At 34.4% G+C, this 22,114-nt stretch overlaps 4 protein-coding genes across 5 annotated transcripts; 1 reads left to right on the top strand and 3 right to left on the bottom strand.

Moving 5' to 3' along the window:
- The first annotated feature begins 98 nt into the window (after positions 1-98).
- On the top strand, positions 99-4,900 carry LOC140969443 (phosphoribosylamine--glycine ligase-like). Its single transcript, XM_073430801.1, has 4 exons — positions 99-539; positions 883-1,256; positions 3,019-3,549; positions 4,080-4,900. Exons 1-4 carry the CDS (start codon positions 254-256, stop codon positions 4,494-4,496), a joined length of 1,608 nt encoding a protein of 535 aa, XP_073286902.1. The 5' UTR covers positions 99-253; the 3' UTR covers positions 4,497-4,900.
- A 477-nt stretch (positions 4,901-5,377) lies between these two features.
- On the bottom strand, positions 5,378-8,773 carry LOC140969434 (uncharacterized). Its single transcript, XM_073430791.1, has 7 exons — positions 8,424-8,773; positions 8,159-8,239; positions 7,579-7,616; positions 7,207-7,286; positions 6,332-6,415; positions 5,822-5,930; positions 5,378-5,732 (listed from the first exon to the last, which is right to left on the bottom strand). Exons 1-7 carry the CDS (start codon positions 8,691-8,693, stop codon positions 5,588-5,590), a joined length of 807 nt encoding a protein of 268 aa, XP_073286892.1. The 5' UTR covers positions 8,694-8,773; the 3' UTR covers positions 5,378-5,587.
- Positions 8,774-9,802: 1,029 nt separating this feature from the next.
- Positions 9,803-14,593, bottom strand: LOC140969426 (isoleucine--tRNA ligase, cytoplasmic-like). The gene is made up of 2 exons (XM_073430778.1): positions 13,933-14,593; positions 9,803-12,979 (listed from the first exon to the last, which is right to left on the bottom strand). Exons 1-2 carry the CDS (start codon positions 14,464-14,466, stop codon positions 9,950-9,952), a joined length of 3,564 nt encoding a protein of 1,187 aa, XP_073286879.1. The 5' UTR covers positions 14,467-14,593; the 3' UTR covers positions 9,803-9,949.
- Positions 14,594-16,029: 1,436 nt separating this feature from the next.
- LOC140969416 (uncharacterized) lies at positions 16,030-21,578 on the bottom strand. 2 transcript variants are annotated; one of them, XM_073430758.1, is made up of 8 exons: positions 21,266-21,575; positions 21,086-21,169; positions 19,327-19,358; positions 19,060-19,222; positions 18,708-18,914; positions 17,649-17,742; positions 16,934-17,095; positions 16,030-16,531 (listed from the first exon to the last, which is right to left on the bottom strand). In XM_073430758.1, the coding sequence occupies exons 1-8, from the start codon at positions 21,371-21,373 to the stop codon at positions 16,434-16,436; spliced, it is 948 nt and encodes a 315-aa protein (XP_073286859.1). In that variant the 5' UTR covers positions 21,374-21,575; the 3' UTR covers positions 16,030-16,433. The 2 variants fall into 2 exon arrangements, with proteins under 2 accessions (XP_073286859.1, XP_073286868.1); XM_073430767.1 differs by lacking the exon at positions 18,708-18,914 and having other exon boundaries at positions 21,266-21,578.
- Between the last annotated feature and the right edge of the window lie 536 nt (positions 21,579-22,114).

The raw sequence follows: 22,114 nt of genomic DNA, 5'->3' as shown, positions 1-22,114 counted from the left end.
TTCCTAAAAATAACAAATAAAATTCCTTAAAAGAAAAACAAATACAATTTGTAGTCACAATCAAAGTTTTGACTTGAAAAACTACCCAGTGACAGTGTCGAGTCTTCTGTTATCTTTGTTCGTTTATATGTTCTCCGTCGTTCGTCTGAAATTTCTCCAAATTCTTTGAATCTTAACTGGGGTAACTCCACGCTTTCGTGTTTTTCTTGATATATTAAGATCGCCATAAAGACAAAAAAAAAAAAAAAAAAACATGGCTTTTGAATGTCCACTCAGCTCTTCGGCAGCTAGATACGGCAGTCTTCCACAGTTGGACATCCACAGTCATCTATTCAATCCGACGGCAAAGTTCATCAACCCCTTTTGTTTTAATGTGCGGCCAACAGGTGGGATTTCAGTGAGTGATGATTTTGGCAATTCTCTTAAAGCTCCACTGAGTTACATCCGTGGCTTTAACGCCGGAGACGGCGCTTGTCGTCCACCAGTTACGCCCGTATTTGTTAGTCTTGATTCCAATAATGAGGTTTTCTCTCCTTCTGGTAAATAATGATCTTTGCTTTTAGTTGTTTATTTATTTTCCTGTCTTGTATTTACATGATTGTCTAATAATGCGAGTGAGGAATGTTTCTATTGCTATGAGGAATTTTATGTTATTGGTTTGCTGTATGGATAAAAAAAATGAGAAACAAAATTTGTTCTATCAATAAATTAAGTATCTGCCACGGGAAACAAACTGCACTTACAGTGCTTTATGGAAATTGGGCGATTTGAGCATCTTTGTTGGTAGCATGTCCCTGTTAGTTTTTAATGGATGAACAAGAATATTGATTTTGTATGCATATTTCTTTGGTTAATACAAGCTATTTGCCATTGGCATTGCAGAGGAGAGAGTGGTTGTGTTGGTTATCGGAGGAGGTGGAAGGGAGCACGCACTTTGTTATGCCCTGAAGCGTTCTCCGTCCTGTGATGCTGTGTTTTGTGCACCTGGGAATGCCGGAATATCTAACTCGGGTGATGCAACTTGTATAGATGACCTTGATATCTCTTCCAGCTCATCAGTGATTGCATTTTGCCGTGAATGGGGAGTTGGATTGGTTATGGTGGGCCCAGAGGCGCCTCTTGCTTCTGGCCTTGCTAATGATCTTGTTAAAGCTGGTATTCCTACCTTCGGCCCCTCTTCGGAGGCTGCTGCTTTGGAAGGGTCGAAAGACTTCATGAAACGTTTATGTGACAAATATGCAATTCCAACCGCTAAGGTATTAAAACCCATTGTTATTAAAAGCCATAAGGCATGTGTGCAGGCTGAACACAGCCTTTGCATCTAGAGGAATAACGAGTTGAAGTCCTATTAACGAGGCGCACGCCCCTTGGGCATAAAACTTGTGTTATGGTGTGCCTTAAAACCTTGGTGCATTTTAAGCATGGCTCAAATGAAATAAATGTGTACTTTTAGACGCCGTTTGATCCATGGGATATGATGATGAAAATGAAATAATCTATACATATTAGTGTGAACTAAGGTCAAAGTTTTTCTATTGTGTATTGTCAACTTTGTCCTTAGTTTGTACATACAAGAGAAATTTAGTAAGGATATTTTTGTAAAATCAGTTATTATGATCAGAACAAAATTGTCAAACTACATTTATGTTAGATAATGATCAAGTTGCCAAGAAAGCTGAAATTCTAAAATTATTTGATTTTTATTTTCTTGTAGATGAATTAAACAAACTTTTTTCACAAAAAATATTAATTTGAAAATATTGAAATATCAAAATATATTTGTTTTATTTTTTTTTTATAGATGAAGTGAAAAGGATTTTTTCACAAAAAACTTAATTTGTAGTTTTTTCACAAAAAAGTTAATTTGCAGAAGATTAAATACCAAAATTTTTTGGTTTTATTTGCTTGTAAATAAAGTGAATATTTTTTTCACAAAAAACTTAATTTTTATAAGGAAATGATGTTAAATCGTTTTGTCCATTTTGAGAAGAAATGTATATTCTTCTCTATTTGATGCCTCTACAGGTCTCCACACAAATTAAGTTTTTTTTTTGAAAATTTTTTCGTTTAATCTACAAGCAAATAAAACCAAAAAATTTTGTTATTTCAATATTCTACAAATTATGTTTCTTTTTTGTAAAAAAATCTTTTAACTTAATCTAGAAACAAATAAAACCAATGAATTTTGGTTATTTCATCATCTAGACAACTGNTTACTATATACACATGAAATGAGTGAATTTGAAGTTTACGATGTCACTTCACTAAATAACAAAAATACATTTGAATGTATTGAAATCCTTCCATTCAAGAATAACCTTAGATCTGTAACACAAAATTTTTAAACAAATATCTTTTGCACTCATTTTATAATACTTGTTGTACAAATTATATTAAATTGAATTTCCTACTGATAATGTTAAAAGAACAACCAATATATCCTACTGCGATATTTACAACAATTATATCGTGAGATTTTGTTATTGTTTAATAAGATCTTATATTTAATTTATAATGAGATTTTGATAAATAAAATTTTTGTAAAGATTTTTTTGTGTGGTAAGAATTATTGTACAAATTTGGTTGTATATATAGCATACTCATTTTCTATTGACTAAAATAATATAAAAATCATTAATATATAATTTTCTGTAAATTAATCTCTTCCGATCTCATTTTTTCAACAACAATTAATGACAACAGAAATGTATTTTCACGTGAGTTGCACGTGTTTTTACCTAGTAAATTGAAAGAAATGGATAATAGAATTATTTTCAACTTCAATTATTGTAGAACTTGAGCCGAACGTGGGATGAAACAAGGATGTGGAGATATGATATATTTTGTTTCTCATACATCTAAATTGTGAAATATAATTACTCAGTGCGCAAAGCTTTGATGAGCCATGCCCTTGACTTGGGCATTGAGCCTAGGCTAAAGGCCAAATGTCTCTTTAATAACTATACTTCATATTTTGCTACTTGTTGTGCTCTTACCCTATCTGCTCTGATTTTGCAGTATCAAACTTTTACAGATCCTTCGGCTGCAAAAGAATATATAGAAAATGAAGGTGCCCCCATTGTTGTAAAAGCAGACGGCTTAGCGGCAGGAAAAGGAGTTATAATTGCAATGACATTAGAGGAAGCATTTGAAGCCGTCGACTTGATGCTTGTGAAAAATGTTTTTGGTTCTGCTGGTTATCGTGTCATTATTGAAGAGTATCTGGAAGGTGAAGAAGCATCGTTCTTTGCTATAGTAGATGGAGAGAATGCCATACCTTTAGAATCTGCTCAGGATCATAAACGAGTTGGTGTTGGGGACACCGGGCCTAATACTGGTGGAATGGGTGCATACTCTCCAGCCCCTGTCTTAACAAAAGAACTCGAATCTGTTGTTATGAAATCTATAATTCTTCCTACGGTGAAGGGAATGGCTGCAGAAGGCTGCAAATTTGTGGGTGTTCTATATGCTGGGCTTATGATCGAGAAGAAGTCTGGAGTGCCAAAGCTGATTGAATATAATGTTCGATTTGGAGATCCAGAGTGCCAGGTTAGTCCTGGTTGGTTTCTTTTTGGTGTCCTCTAATTTAAGATACACCAACTATACGTAAATTATATGTGAAATGACTTGTGATTTTGGTCTGCCCAATAATCACTGGGAATTGTTAGAAGATCTTGCAAAAAGTTTTTGTGAATAAATCGCCGGCCATGTAGCCTCTATACGTTGGTTTAGGGAGACACGACTGCTTGTGTGACTTATTAAGGAATTCGATTTCCTTGCTCTGGTTTCCAGAGTTGGTATTGGTTAAAGCTTGTCATTTTTATTTTGATTTCTCATTCTCTATGGTAGTCGTTATTCCTTATGTTGTTTTTGTCTCCAAGGATTCTATATTTTGTGAAATCATTTCATTGCGTTGTTGCATGATTTAAAAACTTGATTGTTGATGGAACCATAAGAGAGTTTCTTTATATACAGTTTCCAAATTGACTAAGCTATCTAGTTTTTTTCTTCTCTGAATGATTCAGACTTGCATCAAATTTACCAAGATATCTTACTTCTTGCCCTTTCACGCATTGCAGGTACTGATGGTTCGTTTAGAGTCCGATCTAATACAAGTTCTACTTGCAGCTTGCAGGGGAAAGCTAAGTGGCTTATCCCTTGATTGGTCCCCCGGCTCAGGCATGGTTGTGGTCATGGCAAGTGAAGGGTATCCTGGAAGCTACAAAAAGGGGACAGTAATCCGAAACCTCGAAGAAGCAGAACAAATAGCCTCAGCTGTTAAGGTATTCCATGCTGGTACTGCTCTTGACTTCGATGGCAACTTCATTGCCACTGGTGGGCGTGTTCTTGGTGTCACTGCTAAAGGGATCGATCTTAAAGAGGCAAGGGATTTAGCGTACCAAGCTGTCGAGCAAATTAACTGGCCAGAAGGGTTCTACAGGCGAGATATTGGATGGCGAGCTCTGCCTAGAAAACAGTATGTGACGGAAACTTGAAAGCCACTCTTCCGTTGCAACACAAAATTTTGTGAGAGATTCAGATTGGTCAACAATATATTTGGCCTCAAAATCGAAAGGTATTGAATATCGATGAGATGAGTCCGTTGAAGATCCATGATCATTTCGATTTAAAACGATACAAAGGATCTCATTCAGTGAGCATAAGTGATGCCAAATTTTCTTGATTGACATTCTGTAGCTACACAGACGTCATTTCAAATTATTTCTTTTCTTTGGTTACTTTTTGTTTGTAACATAAGATTGGGATGATCCCTCAGCACAAAGATACGTTGTAGACTGTGTTTTCGGTTTATTTGCGTAGATAACGAATTTCCTGATGTTAAATTTTAATTAAAATATTTCTGTTTTGTGTTGAGTTTTTAACATAATCACTCTCAAACATAACATCAGTAGTAATTGGAATGTTAAATTGACGTGCAATTTATGGTACCTTTTATGCATGTGAACGTAAGATAGAGACTAAAGTTAAATACAATCCCTTTTATTTTAATATTGAATACGATCCTCTCCCATTTAATAATATGCGGCGATGATAGAATGAAATATAAAATATCAAGAATATGGTTAGTTGGTGTTTGAACAAATCTACAACTATGATAGGCAATTTGTGAAAAATCATCTCATTATCCACGTGTCTCAAATAGAATAAAAATCCAAGTCCTAAACGGACTAATATAAGTTTCAAGTTTAGGCTAAAAAACATGACAATATATAAAGTTCGTAGAGTACCATTTGTCATATTGCATTTACAATTTGTGTGTAAAATCCTATGACTATTACATTTGTTTCCAAACTTTGATCATTACCAGTACCATCTAACTATGTTGTGCATCAGAAAAGCTCTTCCAATACAAATCGCAGCACACAAATTGGGCGTGCCCCAATGCTAGTATGTATATTTCAACCAAGTATTTTTTCTACTGCTTCAGACAAGCAATATCTCCTATACATAATCCTTTACTTCTTCTATGAGAGATATGATTTAAACTAGTACCGTTTTGTACCTTATATTGACATTATTGCTTGTATTCTCGGCAAATCTACTTACATTGTCGATTTAGCTACACTTAAAACCAATCGGCGTGCTTATTTGAAACTTTTGTGTTCTTTTTCTTAGGACTTGTGTAGCGATTGTTCTCGTACTTCGCTTTAACAATCAGGGAATACATCACGTCTGCCTCAGCTGAAGTATCATATGGCATGCCTATTATGCTGCAAATTATAGTTTAAATGAAATTTACATTAATGAAAGAATGAGCGAACGGATTTTCAGATAGGTGTAACTGAAATAGCATTCATACCCAGAAAGAAGCTCCTCTAGAATAATTCTCTGAGATGGAGTAACATAATGAATACAACTTCTTGGACACTGACCCACAGCAACCCGAACTTGATAATCTTCACCGTGGCCTGAAGATTAAAAGGAGAACAACCACAAGCCAACTTTACTGAGATCAAAACATCGAAGGGGAATGAATTTCCCTATTTTCCTTCGTTGGGTATTTGTCCATCAATAATCGAGTGGTTAGAACTGTAAAAGTTTATATATTTAGTTGGATCACCTTCCATAAGCTTGAATTTTTCAGGAAAAGTGGTTTCGAAATGGTATCAAAGCCAGGAGTTACAGTATGCAAATGCTGCAAGAGTTACAAGACGCACTACCCGACCATTATGCACACGCTGGATATCAATTCAGGGCACTTCGTCTTTGCTTTACAAGTAAGGGAGCATGTTTTTCATTTAAATATTATCGTGAACCACCTCTGATGAACTCGAGTTTTTGGAAAAAGTTATTTCTAACAAAAACTAACCCTGAGAAGCTGCAGATGCTGATCCAGATAGTGAAGAAAATTTGAAAGCATGAGGAGCACTATTCACACACGAATATGGACAGCCTGAATGAGAGAGGTACAAAAAGTAAGAACTATACTCATCGGTAATACTATTTACAAGGTACTAGGATTGTCATAATTAAAAAATATAGCATGTTCTCTTCATATTCTTCTGCATTTCTTACAAGAGGCATTGCACTATTGAAGAGTAAAGTACCGAAAGAGCCAAGTCTTGTTTTGCAGAAAAACAAAATCACGAGCTTTAGGAATGCAACATTTTCAATAAAACCAGCATGTGTTTACTGTCTTTATATCTGATTTTTTTTTCGCTTCTGAATATGGATATATAATCACTTCGTTTTCGGTATCTCAAGATAATAATAATCAATTAAAATCCAACTTTTTAGTAGTTCCTAACTAGACATACTACATCTTCAAATATACTACCACAGTATTAAAAAACTAAAAATGTACGAGCATTTGCTAAACAAAGCTGAATATTAAGTTTGAACCTAATCTGATCTAGCTAAAACAAATTCAAGCTTGAGCCAGAAAATGAAAACTAGCTGGTGTTTGGCTCGATTTGGTTCAAATGCACTCCCAATAAGAATCAACTGCTGGCAATAATTGATAATATTGTAAAAGACTTGAAAGGATTGAAGAATAAAGTCATGGATACCACAAAACTTTGTAGTTAATGGTGTCATTAACCACTCGCGAGAAGCTTTGGCATCGAGGTTTTAAGGTTTATACATAAATGAGTAAAATTGTAATCAAGTCCATTATTTCAGATTTTGGAACATTTAATTATGATTTATGCTTGAAATTAGAAAGAATAGCATAGGATTTGGTACCTTTGCCAATGCAAAGAACCTCGTTCACAAAGAGATCAATAGCCTCAGACTCTGGTTGGTCGAATGGATCCATGCATTCTCTACACATGCCAAACATCAGGTGGAAACAAATAAAACATCGTGTACTCAACATTTTACTAAACGGACTCAGGGAATGAAATGCACCGCTCTAAATGTGATTTAGCAACCCTTTTAATGGTTCTGTGTTATATAATTCAGAATATATATTTCTTGAAAAATACGCACTAGTTCTTTCAGAAGAAGTCATAGCAGCCAAAAACTTATTATACACTGCACTAAATGATCATGACATAGATAGTAGACCATTGATGGCATGCTTAGTAAGCAGAAGCATTCAAATGTCAAGTTTACCTCTCAATAATTTCAGATCTACTGTAGTTTGATAGAATCTGTTCAATATAGCAAATAAGTGTCGGTTAACATCAGCTGATCAAGAATTATATGAAAACAGTCTCTAAGCCAAAATGGAATGATTTATACATCAGGGAATTTTTTTCTGTTGTCAACATTCTAGACCACTGGGTGAACAACAACAGGTACAAATGCAATGGATAATATTCAGAAAAAAAAAGTAGATATCTTGTCTCAGTATAAGTCAAACTAATGTTCAATATTTCCACCTAAAGGTTCAGGAAGCTTAAAACCTTATCATATATCAATTAAACTTGATAAACAATATCTTTTCTACAAACAGCAATTCTCGAGAAACAAATGCTCAATGGATATGTAGAGGAGAAACTAGGAGGACTTTTGGAAAACTTATAAGTGAAATTCCGAAATCCTCTGGTCTGCCACTGTGAATAGCCAAAACCAGTATTAATAGAAGCTAATGAGATTTGAAATGAAATAAATAGATAAATTCAAGCCAAAGTGATTTAACCGAGTTTTTAATCCTAAATAAACAGAATTAACAGGGTCAGCAATTAATCACCTCATAGGCTCGAATCACGCGACGAATCATTGTATCCGAATTTCGCCCATCTCTCATCACATCTGGATGAAACTGCTTAACCTGCAAACCCCATTCAACCAGACTCAAAAAAATCCATAAAACAATAACTCGGTAGAAATAACGTAACCCAGGCGTAATTCCCAGCATCGCTCAAAACAACCCATATGATTCTCAACTTAAATCCTCTAAATATATCAATATAATCAGACAAAAACAGTGGAAAAAAGCTTGCTGAAATGGTTACTTTGATCCGAAAAGCAGCTTTCAGCTGTGCAGGTGAGCAATGTGGTTCCGTTCCCAGGATGGCATACGCCGTAGAAGCCGTCACAGGGTCATCAGCTGAATCTACGTTCATCCCATTATTGTAACAACACTTCGCTTTGAACGAGCGCGAAATTGACGGATAGAATTTAGAGGCGCAAATCAATGAGCTGTTACTATTGTTAATGGAGCTGAAGACTAAGAGCGGTGCTCCTCCAATGGTAATCCGATTGCACAGCGAAGTGACTTCCATCTACTTGGGAAAATCCAAGCGCAACAACGAAAGACGAACAAAAGTACCGCTAAAAACAGAGGAAGATGATTTTGTTTATATCTCAGGAATCTAGAAATTTTACATTATTTTATATTTTTTCTTGATATATGTTTCGTATTTTACTACATAATTACTATTTCATATTTACTTTTTTTTATAAAAACCAAAATAATTTTATTAATACATTTTAAGAAATATATTTTAATATACCATATTTTAACATAATTCAACATATCATTAAATTTTTAAATATAACTTATAGTATTTAAAAATATTATCAATGTATCATCCTATATTATAAATATATTTATCATTCAACTCACGAGTCTAACAATAACTAAAATCATTATGTAAAATGTCGAGTTTTTTCTTTCTCGAAACAAATTAAAGACATTATTTTTTTCATTTCAACATATTTTTTTAAATACATCTAACATGATTTATTTTTATAATTTATTTGGTAGAAATAATATTATTTGTTAAAATTCCTCTTTTATGAGTTTTTCTTTAATAATTGTATATTTTTTTTAAAAAAATTATCTTAATGATGCACATCAATTTTCTGAGAAATACTACTTGGCTCTTTCTCTGCATGACTTGAACCTTTTTTTTCCAGAAAATTCCGATTTACACTTTTTGATCCTATGTAAACTTCTAATTCAACAGTGGATACTATGTCAATGTCAATTTCGACTCGATCTAATCAACGAAAAAATATCTGAAGACATCGGCTTTAAAAATGTTTGTCACGTCTAAGAACATTGTTTATGATTTTACGAATCTAATTTACCATAAAAATGTAAAAAACAATTTATGAATAACCTAACTAGAAGATTCATTTGATTCATTAGATCGTTTCACAAATTTTTTGTGATTTTAAAATTAGAGGAGAACACGAACAATAATAACAATGAAATAAATTTCATATTCAAATGTAAAGATGGATCCAGAATTTTATGATTGAAGAGCCATACATTAATTGATATGTGCGACGATGTCGGAGCTATGGAAGGTCGCTAGTTTCGCTCGAACGAATATTCAATAAAATTTATCTATTTGAACCAAATAAATTTGAGAGATACAAACTGTAAAAGAGTAAAACATGGATCTTTAATCCATATATATAGTGTCACATCAGTGCAAAAGATAGTCTCATAAATAATGCAAATCTTCCCAGGTTGGCCTTCTGGGCACTAAGAAGCGACCAAAAAGAATAAAAGACACTGAGATTATTATTACCCAGAAGAATCACCGAGCTCTATAGTGCTCGAGTGATAATCACCGAAGCTCAAAAACACATGATCTCCAAGCACTACATCGACCGGAGGTTGATCTTCAATGCAGTTGACATTAATCTTACCCTTTCCGAGTTGAAACTCTCCTCTTAAATTATTGTAATCGCGCATCAGCAAATATGCTTGCAATCCATGCGCAAACTTGGTATTGCCAGCATATAACGCAGCAATGGCATCGGTGTTGAACACTAGAGCAGGTCTAGTCAAGATAATAGTAAAGGAGAGATTTGAAATCCCATGAAAACTCTCTTCGGTAAGAATCACTGCACGAGGTGGAATCAGATCAGATGGTAACAATAGAGACCCAAGCACCTCCCTAATGTATTGTTCCTGGGAATTAATTATGTCATGAAAAACAGTTTTATCATTGTCCAGTGACTTAAAGAAGACCTCTACCATGTCAGTAGGTTCAAGGGCAACTTTCTTTCGCAGCTTTTGAATGCGATTTACAACTTCTCGAGCAACTCCAGCCTCGAACAACGAATCATCCCCACGCAAGTCCAATACAACCAAAACATCACCATCACCAGCTGCGTCCATTTCCTCTTCTTTCACATTATCAGGATACTTGAACTTCCTAGTTATCTTGATATCACTAAGCTTCAAGACATGTGTGGCAATAGTAACCTCTCCTGCTTTCTCGAAAGCCAAGATATCTTCAGTTGACATCGCCTTCACCTCTTTCGCGACAATTCCCATCGATTTTCCTAGCCTTTTTCCCAACACACTAAAATCAGGTTCTGCACACAAGGAAGCATACTTCAGAGTGTCGTTGCATGGGTCTAAAGACTTCACATTAAGTTCTTCTAGTACATATTCTCTTAGTTTGCCGGTAATATCATCAAGAAACTCTGCATCAGGATGCACAATCACCATCGCCCTCAGTGGTGTTTTAAGAGGTTTGTTGTGACGCTCACGAATGTTCCGTGCGAGATCTATTATTGTCATCATCCGATTGACACTTTCTTCAATACGATCCCCTCTTTTGCCTTCCACTTCTGGAAATTTGCAATAATGAATGCTATCTTCTGATCCACTGGTAACTTTCCTCAAGTTCTGATACAGAACTTCAGTAAAAAATGGTGTGAATGGAGCCATTGATTTACATGCAGTTAGAAGTACATGATAAAGAGTAGAAAGAGCAGTTCTGCAATCCTGTTCTCCTGTGCGACCTTTCAGTCTTTTTCGATTAAATCGCACATAAATATTTGTCAAGTTGTCCAAAAACTTAAGTAGATAAGGAACAACAGTGTAAAGTCTATAAGCATCCATTTCTTGCCTCACAAAGTGAACCAAACTATGTGTCGCTGAGTTAATCCATTGGTCGAGTACATTGGATGACTGCTGAAGAATTTGTTGGTCAATGGGTGCAAATGGTGCAAGTCCTTCAACTTCAAGTCTTTTAGCATTTTGTAGAAGGAACCTATAGGCATTATACCATGGCAAGAAAACATCTTTTACCACCCCATGAACTCCATCCTTTTTAAAACGCAAAGGTTCAGCACGAACAACAGGGGAGATAATAATGTACAGTCTTAATGCATCAGCTCCATAATCATTTATGACTTCTGATGGTGGAGGATAATTCTTCAATCTCTTGCTCATCTTCTTCCCATCCTCAGCCAGTACAAGCCCATTACAAATGAGATTTCTGAAAGCTGGTTTTCCAAAAAGTGCAGTCGACAGAACCATGAGAGTATAGAACCATCCACGAGTTTGATCTAGACCCTCAGCCACGAAATGCCCTGGGAAATTGTTCTCAAACAATTCAACATTTTCAAATGGATAATGTATATAAGCATAAGGCATGGACCCGCTCTCAAACCAGCAATCAAACACGTCCTCAACTCGTCGAAGGACACCAAATTCAGGTCCTCGACTTGAAGGGATTGTGATATGGTCAATTTTATGACGATGCAAGTCTGTCACCTTAGCACCAGAAAGTTTTTCCAGTTTTTCAATGGAATCCATCACCACAATCTCCTCCCTATCTTCACTAATCCATATAGGGAGTGGAGTACCCCAAAACCTACTTCGACTTACAGCCCAATCTCTAGCATTTTCTAGCCAATTATGAAAGCGTTTTTCCTTCACAAAGTCAGGGACCCAGTATGTCTGTTTGTTGTTCTCAAGCAATTGATCCTTTATCTTCTCCACAGCAACAAACCAGCTGGGCACGGCTCTATAGATTAGAGGAGTATCTGATCTCCAACAAAAAGGATAACTATGAGTAAAGCTTCCAGTTTTGACAAGCCTGTCTTTTGACTTCACTGCTTGAATAATATCTTTATCTGCGTCTTTTACGTAACACCTGCTGAAGTCGGTGATTCTCTCAGTGAAACAGCCATCATCATCCACCGCAACAACTAGGTTCTCCCCCTTGCTAATTATGGAATTCTCCATACAAACACGGTAATCATCTTCTCCAAATGCAGGAGCACAGTGGACAATTCCAGTACCGCTATCACTAGTTACATAGTCGTCTGCAACAACTCTGAATGCCACATGAGAGAAATCCTTGAAATAATCAAACAATGGGATATATTTCTTTCCAACAAGCGAAGCTCCAGTACACTTGTCCAACATTTCATAAGAATCAACATTCTTTGTTTTTGCACCAGAAGATTTGCTCTTTAGGTTTGAATTTTCAGAAACACCAACAACTCCATCAGGTAATCTTTTTTTTGCCTTTTCAATAGGAAGCTCTGCCAAACGAGATTCAGCAACCACATAAACTTTTCCATTGAACTTATTGCGAACCTTCACATACACAAGATTGGCATTGACACAAAGTGCAAGGTTGCTAGGTAAAGTCCAAGGAGTTGTGGTCCATGCCACAAAACATGCTCCATCTGAATCATCAATAATGGGAAAGGCTACCATTATTTCAGGATCTGGGACTTCCTTGTAGTTGGAATTGGCTTCAAAATTAGACAACGGAGTTTTGCAACCTGTACTGTATGGCATCACCTGCAAAAGTAACGGGCAAAACATCAAATTTGTAACCAGTGCGATCTTATGACTTGCAAAGAAAATAACATCCAAACATTATTGCAACATTAAATTAACAAACTACACAAGAAACTCCCTGAGAAAGTATCATAACAGGAAAAAGAAAGATGATCTCACAAGCCGTGAATAACAAAATAGAAAAATACACAGTTAAACCTTGATAGTACATTGACAAGATCATATAGTTTTTGTAGGAAACAAAATTTATTAAAAATTACCATAAATAAAGAATGGAAATAAATCTCAAAGTATTGCATAGTTGGCTTGCTGGAATTCAGGGAATTATTCCCAGTTTCTTAAAAATATTAATCCCGTCTTATTAGCTCATCTTTCTTTTAGTTTAAACATCCACTTGATTGCTCTCTTGTTTTGTTTTGACTTGCACTTTCTTGTACTTCTGCTTCAGTATTTTCAAACAACACAGGCCGTGTCCGCTTAATCCATATAAAATACTTATGTATTTAGATTAGTAAGCAATAAAATCGAACAAAAAAACTAGTATCTTAGTTGGAATATAAGATTTCTGAACGAGAGGACAGACATATAGTTTCACAGATAATTAAAAAAAAGATTGCGTGAAAAGGTGTACGTGCTATTAACACTCTGCATTTCTGCAATCCATCGTACTTAATAATCTTAAAGTAGACTCCACGAACCCCACTTTTATCTCATTATCTTTTGGTACCAGAACATCAAATGCCGCCAAAACGTAGGCAGTTTCAGAGAGCAACCACTATTGGCAGCTATCAAATTTTCAGAAATAAGCAGTAAAATACAACATGAGCAATGCACAGCATGGAAGAGCTGTAAAACAAGCGCACTAGTTGAAGTTTTTAAAATCCAAAAAAAGGTAAACTTCATAAGTTACGAAGCAAATTAAGAAGAGGCACTTCAAAAAGGAAAGGTCTAACCTTAAAACCTCTATAAACAAGACCTTTCTGATACAACTGCGCAAACGTCCACCACACAGTTTCCATGAAATTCAAATCCATTGTCTTGTAATCATTCCTAAAATCAATCCACCGCCCCATTCTAACCACCGTCTTCTCCCACTCACTGACATACCTCTGCACAATTCCCCTACACTCCTCATTGTAATTCCCAATACCCATCCGAATCACATCCTCTCTACTCTTAATCCCTAATTTCTGATCGATCTCATGTTCCACAGGTAAACCATGGCAATCCCACCCGAATCGCCGGGTCACGTGATGACCAGTCATCGACTGATAACGTGTCACGATGTCTTTGATCGTGCCAGCTAAGATATGACCGTAGTGCGGAAGACCAGTGGCGAAAGGCGGCCCGTCGTAGAAGATGTATTCGGGGAAATCCTTTGTACGCTCGAGCTGAGTTTCGAACGCCTTTATTTCATCCCACAGTGAAAGGATTTTCTCCTCCTGTGCGGGGAACGAGTACTCTTTTCCTTCACAAACCTCTTCCATGGTTGAACTCCACCGCCGGCGCAGAGGCAATTGCTCGTATTTGTCGTTGTCAGTAGGGTTTTGCGGTTAGGAAATGTATTTTGCTCAACACTGGAGTAAATTACTTTCAGCCCCCAAAATCCAAATTTGCCAAAACCCTTCTATTTTGAAATTGCATTGGACACCTCAATAAAATAAATACTTGTAAGAATGATATATTTGTAAAATATAAGACAAAAACTTGAGTGAGACGGTTTCACAAGTCATATTTTCACAAGTCATATTTTGTAAGACAGATCTTTTATTTGGGTCATCCATAAAAAAATCTTCATTTTTATGTTAACAGTATTATTTTTTATTGTGAATATCGGTAGGGTTGATTCGTCTCACAGATAAAGATTCGTGAGACTGTCTCACAAGAGACCTACTCAAAATAAAGTAAATATACGAATGAATAATAAAATGGGAAAAATATAATTATCTCTTTTCAGATGAAGAAGATTTTTTTTTTTCCAAATTGCGCAAATAACATGATGACTCGTACATGTTGAGGAATATGAATTATCTGTGCCGTATTTCAAATATCATTTGTGTATTAGTGTTTGTATATAAATGTTTATCATATCATCTATATCTATACCGTATTTCAAATAATTTAAGGTGCGATGAATTTAAAATTTATGAATTTGATTATTATTTTGTTATAAACAATGAAATAATAGATCACGATCTTAAATTCGTATCTAACTTATTTACACATTAATTATATAAAATAAAATGAATTGTAAATGACATCACCATTGGATGAATTTGAATTCCATCATAATTAACATGAAACTCCGTATAAAAATACAAAAATGGATTGAATAGATATCTTATTAGACGATCTCACGAATCTTTATCTGTGAGACGAGTCAATCCTATCGATATTCATAATAAAAAATAATACTCTTAGCATAAAAAGTCATATTTTTTTATGGATGACCCAAATAAGAGATCTGTCTCACAAAATACAACCCGTGAGACCGTCTCACACAAGTTTTTGCCAAATGGGATTAGACTTTCATGTTTTTGTTTCTACAAAAATACTTTCAAATACATTTAAAATTCATTTTCAACCTAAAAAATTTGAGTGACATCGTTATCGTCAACTATAATTTTAAATAAAATGATAGACGCGCAATTTTACAATTGATATAAGAGTCAAGATCACGAGTTCGATTCTCATAAAACAGTGCAATTAATTGAGATATTATTGGGATGCAATAATTACCCCTACCGAGAAAACAATCGAAACGGGATGCATGTATTATTGTACTGTTTAAAAGATTTGAACAAAAACTCGATCTGACATCATCTATAATCTATATACTTCTATACTCTAGTGGCATACACATACATTATACATTATTCAATATGACAAGCTTTTAAAATTTCATAATCAGATGTTTCTATTTTCAAACCAAGTGAATGAAGAGTTTTGTGATCAGCGATAATCACGGCAAGTAGGTTCCAGACCAGAAGAAAGGATAGTCGCAAAAGAATTGTTCAAAATCAACATACAGAAAGCCAAGATTCTCCAAGGAGATGAATTTGGATTCATACATTTACCATCACCCAAAAAATTTCTCAAAAATTCACACCTATGTGTATATATCAAGTACTCTGTAATGCAGGATTCAACACACAACATTAAAGGACTATGCAAATGGTGTACATATACACTAAGACATGATGCTACAAATACACAACACTCGGTATTACCTGTGAGACTCGGTCTCGGCATGTATTCAGGCCTTCTTGTTAAGAATTCAAGTATAAAAGCCTTGATGGCTCGAGACAAAATTGATCAAAGAAGTTTCTTAAGTCACAAACTAGCCTGAGAAACCGATGCCACGACCTTTTGCTTTTTCTACTGAATTTAATGCCTTCAGAAGGTAATAGGAATACAATGCGGGATTCACAAAAGCAATACTCTCTTCCGGTGCCTATATACAAGTGACTATCTCTCGAGGTTGATCGTGCAACATTAATGTCTCCGAATAGCATAGATCGTTGGCCTTCAGCTGACTGGTAATAGAAGAACCTAAAAGTACCGTCCTTTCTCATTTAGGTTAAGGTTTGAAGAAAAAATCATTAAAAAAACCTAACAAGAATACTTTCATACGTCAATTACAATTTTTTTTCTCAGAAACCCATTCTCTAATGGTTAATACCCAAAAAAACTCGAGTGGTCGAAGTTTGGCATTTTTTTCCCTCGAAACTGCATCAACATATTCATGAAAAATTCCAAAATGGGCTTTTTGAAAACATTTCAATCCCTACAATTTTTTGGATATGAAAATATTTTTAATAGGTTTTCATCAAGTTATCAAAAAAATTCAAATGATAGAAAGACAAGAATCTGAAAGATGCAAAAACTTCATTCTTTTCAAAAGTGTAAAAGAGAATCAATTCGAGAATCTGAAACGACGAAAAGTTTTCATACCTTGAATAATTTTGGTGCTAAAATCATCGCTGTTGCTTTCAAAATTAGAGCAGGGTTTGTTTTTTACTTCACAATTCTCAGTTGGCGCAGAAATATCGAGCAGAAATGGCTCCACATACTCTGTTTTCTTACGCTTCTTATTGTTTTTCTTCACAAGTTCCTCTTTCAAACACAAAGTGCCACAATATTAAAAAATAAAAATAAGAGATAAATCACCAAACTGGACAATGTCTAACGCAGAGATTTTAATGAAATATTGTAAAAAATAAAAACTATCAAATTTTTACTTGTTGCAAGCTATTACCTTTAGGTTATGCTTGGATGGAGGAATTTAAACTATGGATTCAAAAAATTAATTTATGTTTGATGAAATTTAAATTCACCCCACGCTTGACTAACGAAATGCAGCGGTGATTGTGATGGATTTGAAATCTACACAGAACAAGTGTCATTTCAATTACACTCTTCAGATTCATCCCTCTAAACTAAATCCTTCCACCCAAACAAAAAGTCAAAGAATTAAAGTAAAGAGGCCACAGTACTTGACGTCTTCACGATTAACTTCGATAAAGATTATAATTGATTAATTATCTATTTATTTTAATTCACAGTCAAACACATGGTGAACCAACCCAATATTTTCTATGGACTTTGTTAGAAAAACATATAATCAAGAGGACAAGAAAAATGATGCAAACAGTCGAGAAAAACCAACCAGAATCATCGGTTCCTCTACGGGACGCATCCAAATTCATGAGACAAAGTGCCGCACTCACGACTTCTGAACGATTAACTCTCACTATGTGTACCTAGAGACCCAATGCTTCATTAGTATGGCAAGCCAATTTTCGAATCTAACCAATATCATATGCCTATAAAAATAAATAAAATAAAATAATACATGTTAATGTCAAAGAACAAAGGGAATAAATTTATAGATTGTGAAGAAGTTAGAAAAATCATAATTGGGCAGTGTTTGAAAATAAAAGCAAAAAAATGAATTTCTTTAGGTTGTGCTTGGATTGAAAAATTTGAATTTGATGAAAAATTTGAGGGGAGGATTTGAAATTACTGCATGTTTGGGAGAAATTTGAAATTCACCACAATAACACAAAAAATAACTATTTGGGAATTGAAATCCTTTGTCAAGAAGATTTGCTCAAACAAACTAATGAATTTGTTATAATGTATCTGAAATCCCTAAATTCAAATTCATCAATTCATCCAAATGCAACCTTATGGTAAATAAGTGATTTTACTACTAGCTAAAATACTAAATATATCTTTATTGAGGTATTGTTTGATGGTGAATTGTTAAGAGTAATTTTGAATAAGACAAAAAAATTGGGGTAAAGTGTCCAGAAAAATTCTCATTTATTTACCAAAATACAAGAATCATTTTTGCAGAATTAGAATCGGTATGAAACCGACTCTCGGATTTAAGCAAACACTCCCTAAAATCCTTTCAAATTTAAAGAAGTAGAGATGCATAGTAAAAGGATAATGCAACATAGAACATAAGTTCCATGGTTAGGATGTTAAGGCCTACATCCAAAACACGATATCAAAATGGTTAAAACTCTTATCATCACTAATTATATGTGAGATCATGTGAAAAAATATCATCGTCTTAATTAATAATGTCAAATCCGACTGCAGAATATATTCTTTGACTTTTAACACCGTCATCCTATTCTCAATTATTAAATTTTAGATGGACAACAGAAAATTTCTGAAGACACGCCCATCTTCATCCAAATGAGATAAAGATTACCTTTAATTTGCAAGGTTCTATCAAATGGAAAATCAATATATCTCCTTTTAGTAATCTGTGGGATATGGAAAACCCTCTCCATCCAGCACTCAAACCATGCCTCTCCAAAAGATAAGATGTTTTATACTCATTTCCCCATTCATCCACCAAACATATAGTGCTATCACGATTGGGAAAATAGAGGGTGCAGAACTTTTTAGGAAGATGCTGCGATGAAAAGCATTAGCAAAAAGAGCTTCATCAAGATCATCAGCATTAGCAAAAAGAGCTTCATCAAGATTATCAACACAGCATTAGCAAAAAGAGCTTCATCAAGATTATCAACACTCGGAACATCAATTTTCAAGCTTACCAGCCAAAATCCATGAGCAACATTTGATGGAAGCATACACTTCACAAAGTAGGGGAGTCCATTTTCTAAATGCGTCAGCACTCTCTCTGCTCTTTCCATGACGGAAAATTTAGCTTCAACATCATCATAGATGTCACTATACCTGGTCCTCTTCCGTGCAATGCTATTAGACATTGTTAAAAAAATATGAATAAATTGGAAACGTTTTTGCTCTCAAATGGCAAGTTGATCAGGACCTTGTAATCCATTCAAATATATTTACGGTACCTTCTTGTTTTCTTGGAATCATTCGACAAAACCTGTTCAAAACTAAAATACATCAGTTCAATAAATTTACTTTCAACTCCGAGTGGGACGTTTCAAAGAACTCATATCCATCACATTGACTGCTGAATTATAAATTCAAGTGGACAAGAAACAGGCATCAAACGTTCAAACACTAATCAATGCACGGTTGGGAATAATTAGGTACCAAATGCAGAAAGAAGTTGAAAGATTCAATTTCAACATTATTATGAACAAGTAGTAATAAAATTGATGATATCACCGCTTTATACTTTCTAAAATACTCAAGCATTTAGAACATCACACATTCGGTTGAAATTCAAGCACATACAGAGTTCAGACCCGAATCAATTGGATTTGATATTATTCATACAAATTCACTTAGGTTGCATTTGGATTGGGGGATTATGACTTGAGGGAATATTTGAAAGAATGATTTGAAAAGACTCCACATTGAGATATATATATCAAATCCACCGCAATGACTTCAAAAAATAAGTAGCTGCAATTTGAAATCCACTATCAAGTGAATGTACCCAAACAAACCAATGAACTTGTTATTATGAATTTGAAATCCTTACTTTCAAATCCATCAATCCAAAAGCAACTTTAAATTGCATCTGGATAGAAGAATTTAATTTGAAAGATAGGATTTGATTTGAGAAACAATTTGAAGAATAGACACCAATATTGACTATATTTGAATCCTTTGTGAATACTATAAAATTAAAAGGAGATTATTTTGAAATCTTCTTCATTAAATCCAGCCAAACAACTGTAAGGGATTTCAAATCAAAACCATGATTTCAAATGTCTCAATCCATATGTACCATTAGGCGGCTTTGGAATGAAAAAAATTGACTCAAAATGGTGAATTCAGATAAATGGATGTTATATTCCTCTATTAAGTAAGAATTTAAAATCCAATGATACGGTGAATAACTAAAATTATAGCTAAGCATTTTCAAATCCATAAAATTAAAAATTACGCAAACAAGTTGAGTACCTTTTGTTTAAGCGAGGGCAAAAACTTGTGTGAGACAGCTTCACGGATCGTATTTTGTGAAACATATCTCTTATTTGGGTCATCTATGAAAAAATATTATTTTTTATGCTAAGAGTATTACTTTTTATTGTGAATATTGGTAGGGTTGACTCGTCTCACAGATAAAGATTCGTGAGACCGTCTCACGAAAGACCGTCTCTTTAAGTGAATTATGATACTTAACTTCCGTAACTTATTGAGAAGTAAATTTGAGGAGTGGATTATATGTTACTCCATCAAATAGAATTTAGAATCCACTATTGTTAACGCAAAACAACTAAGAATGACAGCAAACGGAGTTCAAACCCTCAAATCCATGGATTTGAAATTCGATTGGAAATTCTTCCAAACAAGTTCTGTGGATCTCCATAATAGATTTGAAATCTCCTGCTTCCGACTCAGCTACAAATTTTTGCCGTAATCTTCAAAGACATATAATTCAAATCTATCAACTATGGATCTAAGGATTTCAAATCCACCATTATTGATAGTTTCAACTTTCAAGTAATTAAATACTTCAATCCAATCACAGCGCTAGATAAAATATTAAAGGAACACATGAAAAAATTGCCCCAATTTGTCATGGATGAATAAATTCCATTAAATAAGCTGTAACAAGGCAGACCACCTAAAGTAGTCCTCATCCAAAGGTGGGCATGAATCCATAAACTGAAGGAACAAAATAAAAAAACTCACTTTTTTGTTCTTAGATTTGAGGCTGTTAGAGTTCTTCGATTTCTTGCTTTCCATCGGCATTTTCTTCTTCATCTTCTTCCTTTTCTGCCAGAAAACAAAAACCCACAAATTTAAACAAGAAAAACAGCTAATCTACCCCTGCACAAATCTAAATCCAAGGAAAAAAAACCATTAAAACACCTCGGATTCAGAACAGAAGGGTTTTGCTTTTCCTGAACAAATACCAAAAGATTCGCCGATTTGAGTCCCCTTCTCAAGTAATTTTTCTTTCACTTTCCTGCTTCTCATGGCGTTTTGACCTTTTTTAACTTTAACTGCTAAATTCACCGACCTTAAACTCGTAAATTACGAAAATTTTATGTATGTATTATTACATATGTCGATATTAAGGAGAAAGGTACACGAAACCAGGCCAGATAGCAGACAGGGCCGTGGCCAAGACAGCGGAAAATTATCGTTGCTGTAAAGTGAAAATTTTCCTTAAATTCAACTGGCTCCGTCTGAATCTGATAACATGAGTAGTTGTAAACTAGTCTAAAATCTTTAGTCATATTTTAATTTTGTTATAGATAAAATATTATAGATGATTATTGAGATAAGATTTATATTTTGTCATATTATCAACTATTCAAATTCTGTAAATGTGCTATATGAATAGAGGTCTCAAATGATAAATAAAGCATTTCAAATCATTTTTCTTCTCTATATTCTCTACTATTCACAACACGTTATCAACGCGAGTGCTCTTCAAGGTAAAATTCATAAATATTTTATTTTTAGTCTTGTATGTATGCTCTCGAAAAAGCACAATATTTAGATTTAATATTGATGTTCCCGAAGTAGCACATATTATAGGTTTATATTGATGTTCCTGAAGAAGCACAACTTTTAATTTTATGTTGATGCTCCTGAAGTAGCACAACACAACTTTATGTTGATAATATTGATAGATCTATGAATAACATATAAATATATAAGATTTATCAATATTTTCGAAGAATCTTGATCTAAGATCATAAAGATCTATCA

This window comes from Primulina huaijiensis, chromosome 2 (assembly GCF_012295235.1).
Source record: "Primulina huaijiensis isolate GDHJ02 chromosome 2, ASM1229523v2, whole genome shotgun sequence".
NCBI lineage: Eukaryota > Viridiplantae > Streptophyta > Magnoliopsida > Lamiales > Gesneriaceae > Primulina > Primulina huaijiensis.
This window is presented reverse-complemented; position numbering and strand designations above follow the sequence as displayed.

Coding starts and splice junctions, on each gene's coding strand:
- LOC140969443 (XM_073430801.1), top strand. CDS start 254: ATGGCTTTTGAATGTCCACTCAGCTCTTCGGCAGCTAGATACGGCAGT. Junction 1,257..3,018: donor ATGCAATTCCAACCGCTAAG/GTATTAAAACCC, acceptor CTGATTTTGCAG/TATCAAACTTTTACAGATCC. Junction 3,550..4,079: donor TTGGAGATCCAGAGTGCCAG/GTTAGTCCTGGT, acceptor CACGCATTGCAG/GTACTGATGGTTCGTTTAGA.
- LOC140969434 (XM_073430791.1), bottom strand. CDS start 8,693: ATGGAAGTCACTTCGCTGTGCAATCGGATTACCATTGGAGGAGCACCG. Junction 6,416..7,206: donor GGTTCTTTGCATTGGCAAAG/GTACCAAATCCT, acceptor TCTCTCATTCAG/GCTGTCCATATTCGTGTGTG. Junction 5,733..5,821: donor CTAGAGGAGCTTCTTTCTGG/GTATGAATGCTA, acceptor TATAATTTGCAG/CATAATAGGCATGCCATATG.
- LOC140969426 (XM_073430778.1), bottom strand. CDS start 14,466: ATGGAAGAGGTTTGTGAAGGAAAAGAGTACTCGTTCCCCGCACAGGAG. Junction 12,980..13,932: donor TTGTTTATAGAGGTTTTAAG/GTTAGACCTTTC, acceptor TTACTTTTGCAG/GTGATGCCATACAGTACAGG.
- LOC140969416 (XM_073430758.1), bottom strand. CDS start 21,373: ATGAGAAGCAGGAAAGTGAAAGAAAAATTACTTGAGAAGGGGACTCAA. Junction 19,223..19,326: donor GATTCCAAGAAAACAAGAAG/GTACCGTAAATA, acceptor AATGTCTAATAG/CATTGCACGGAAGAGGACCA. Junction 17,743..18,707: donor TAGAACCTTGCAAATTAAAG/GTAATCTTTATC, acceptor TTGGGTCTCTAG/GTACACATAGTGAGAGTTAA.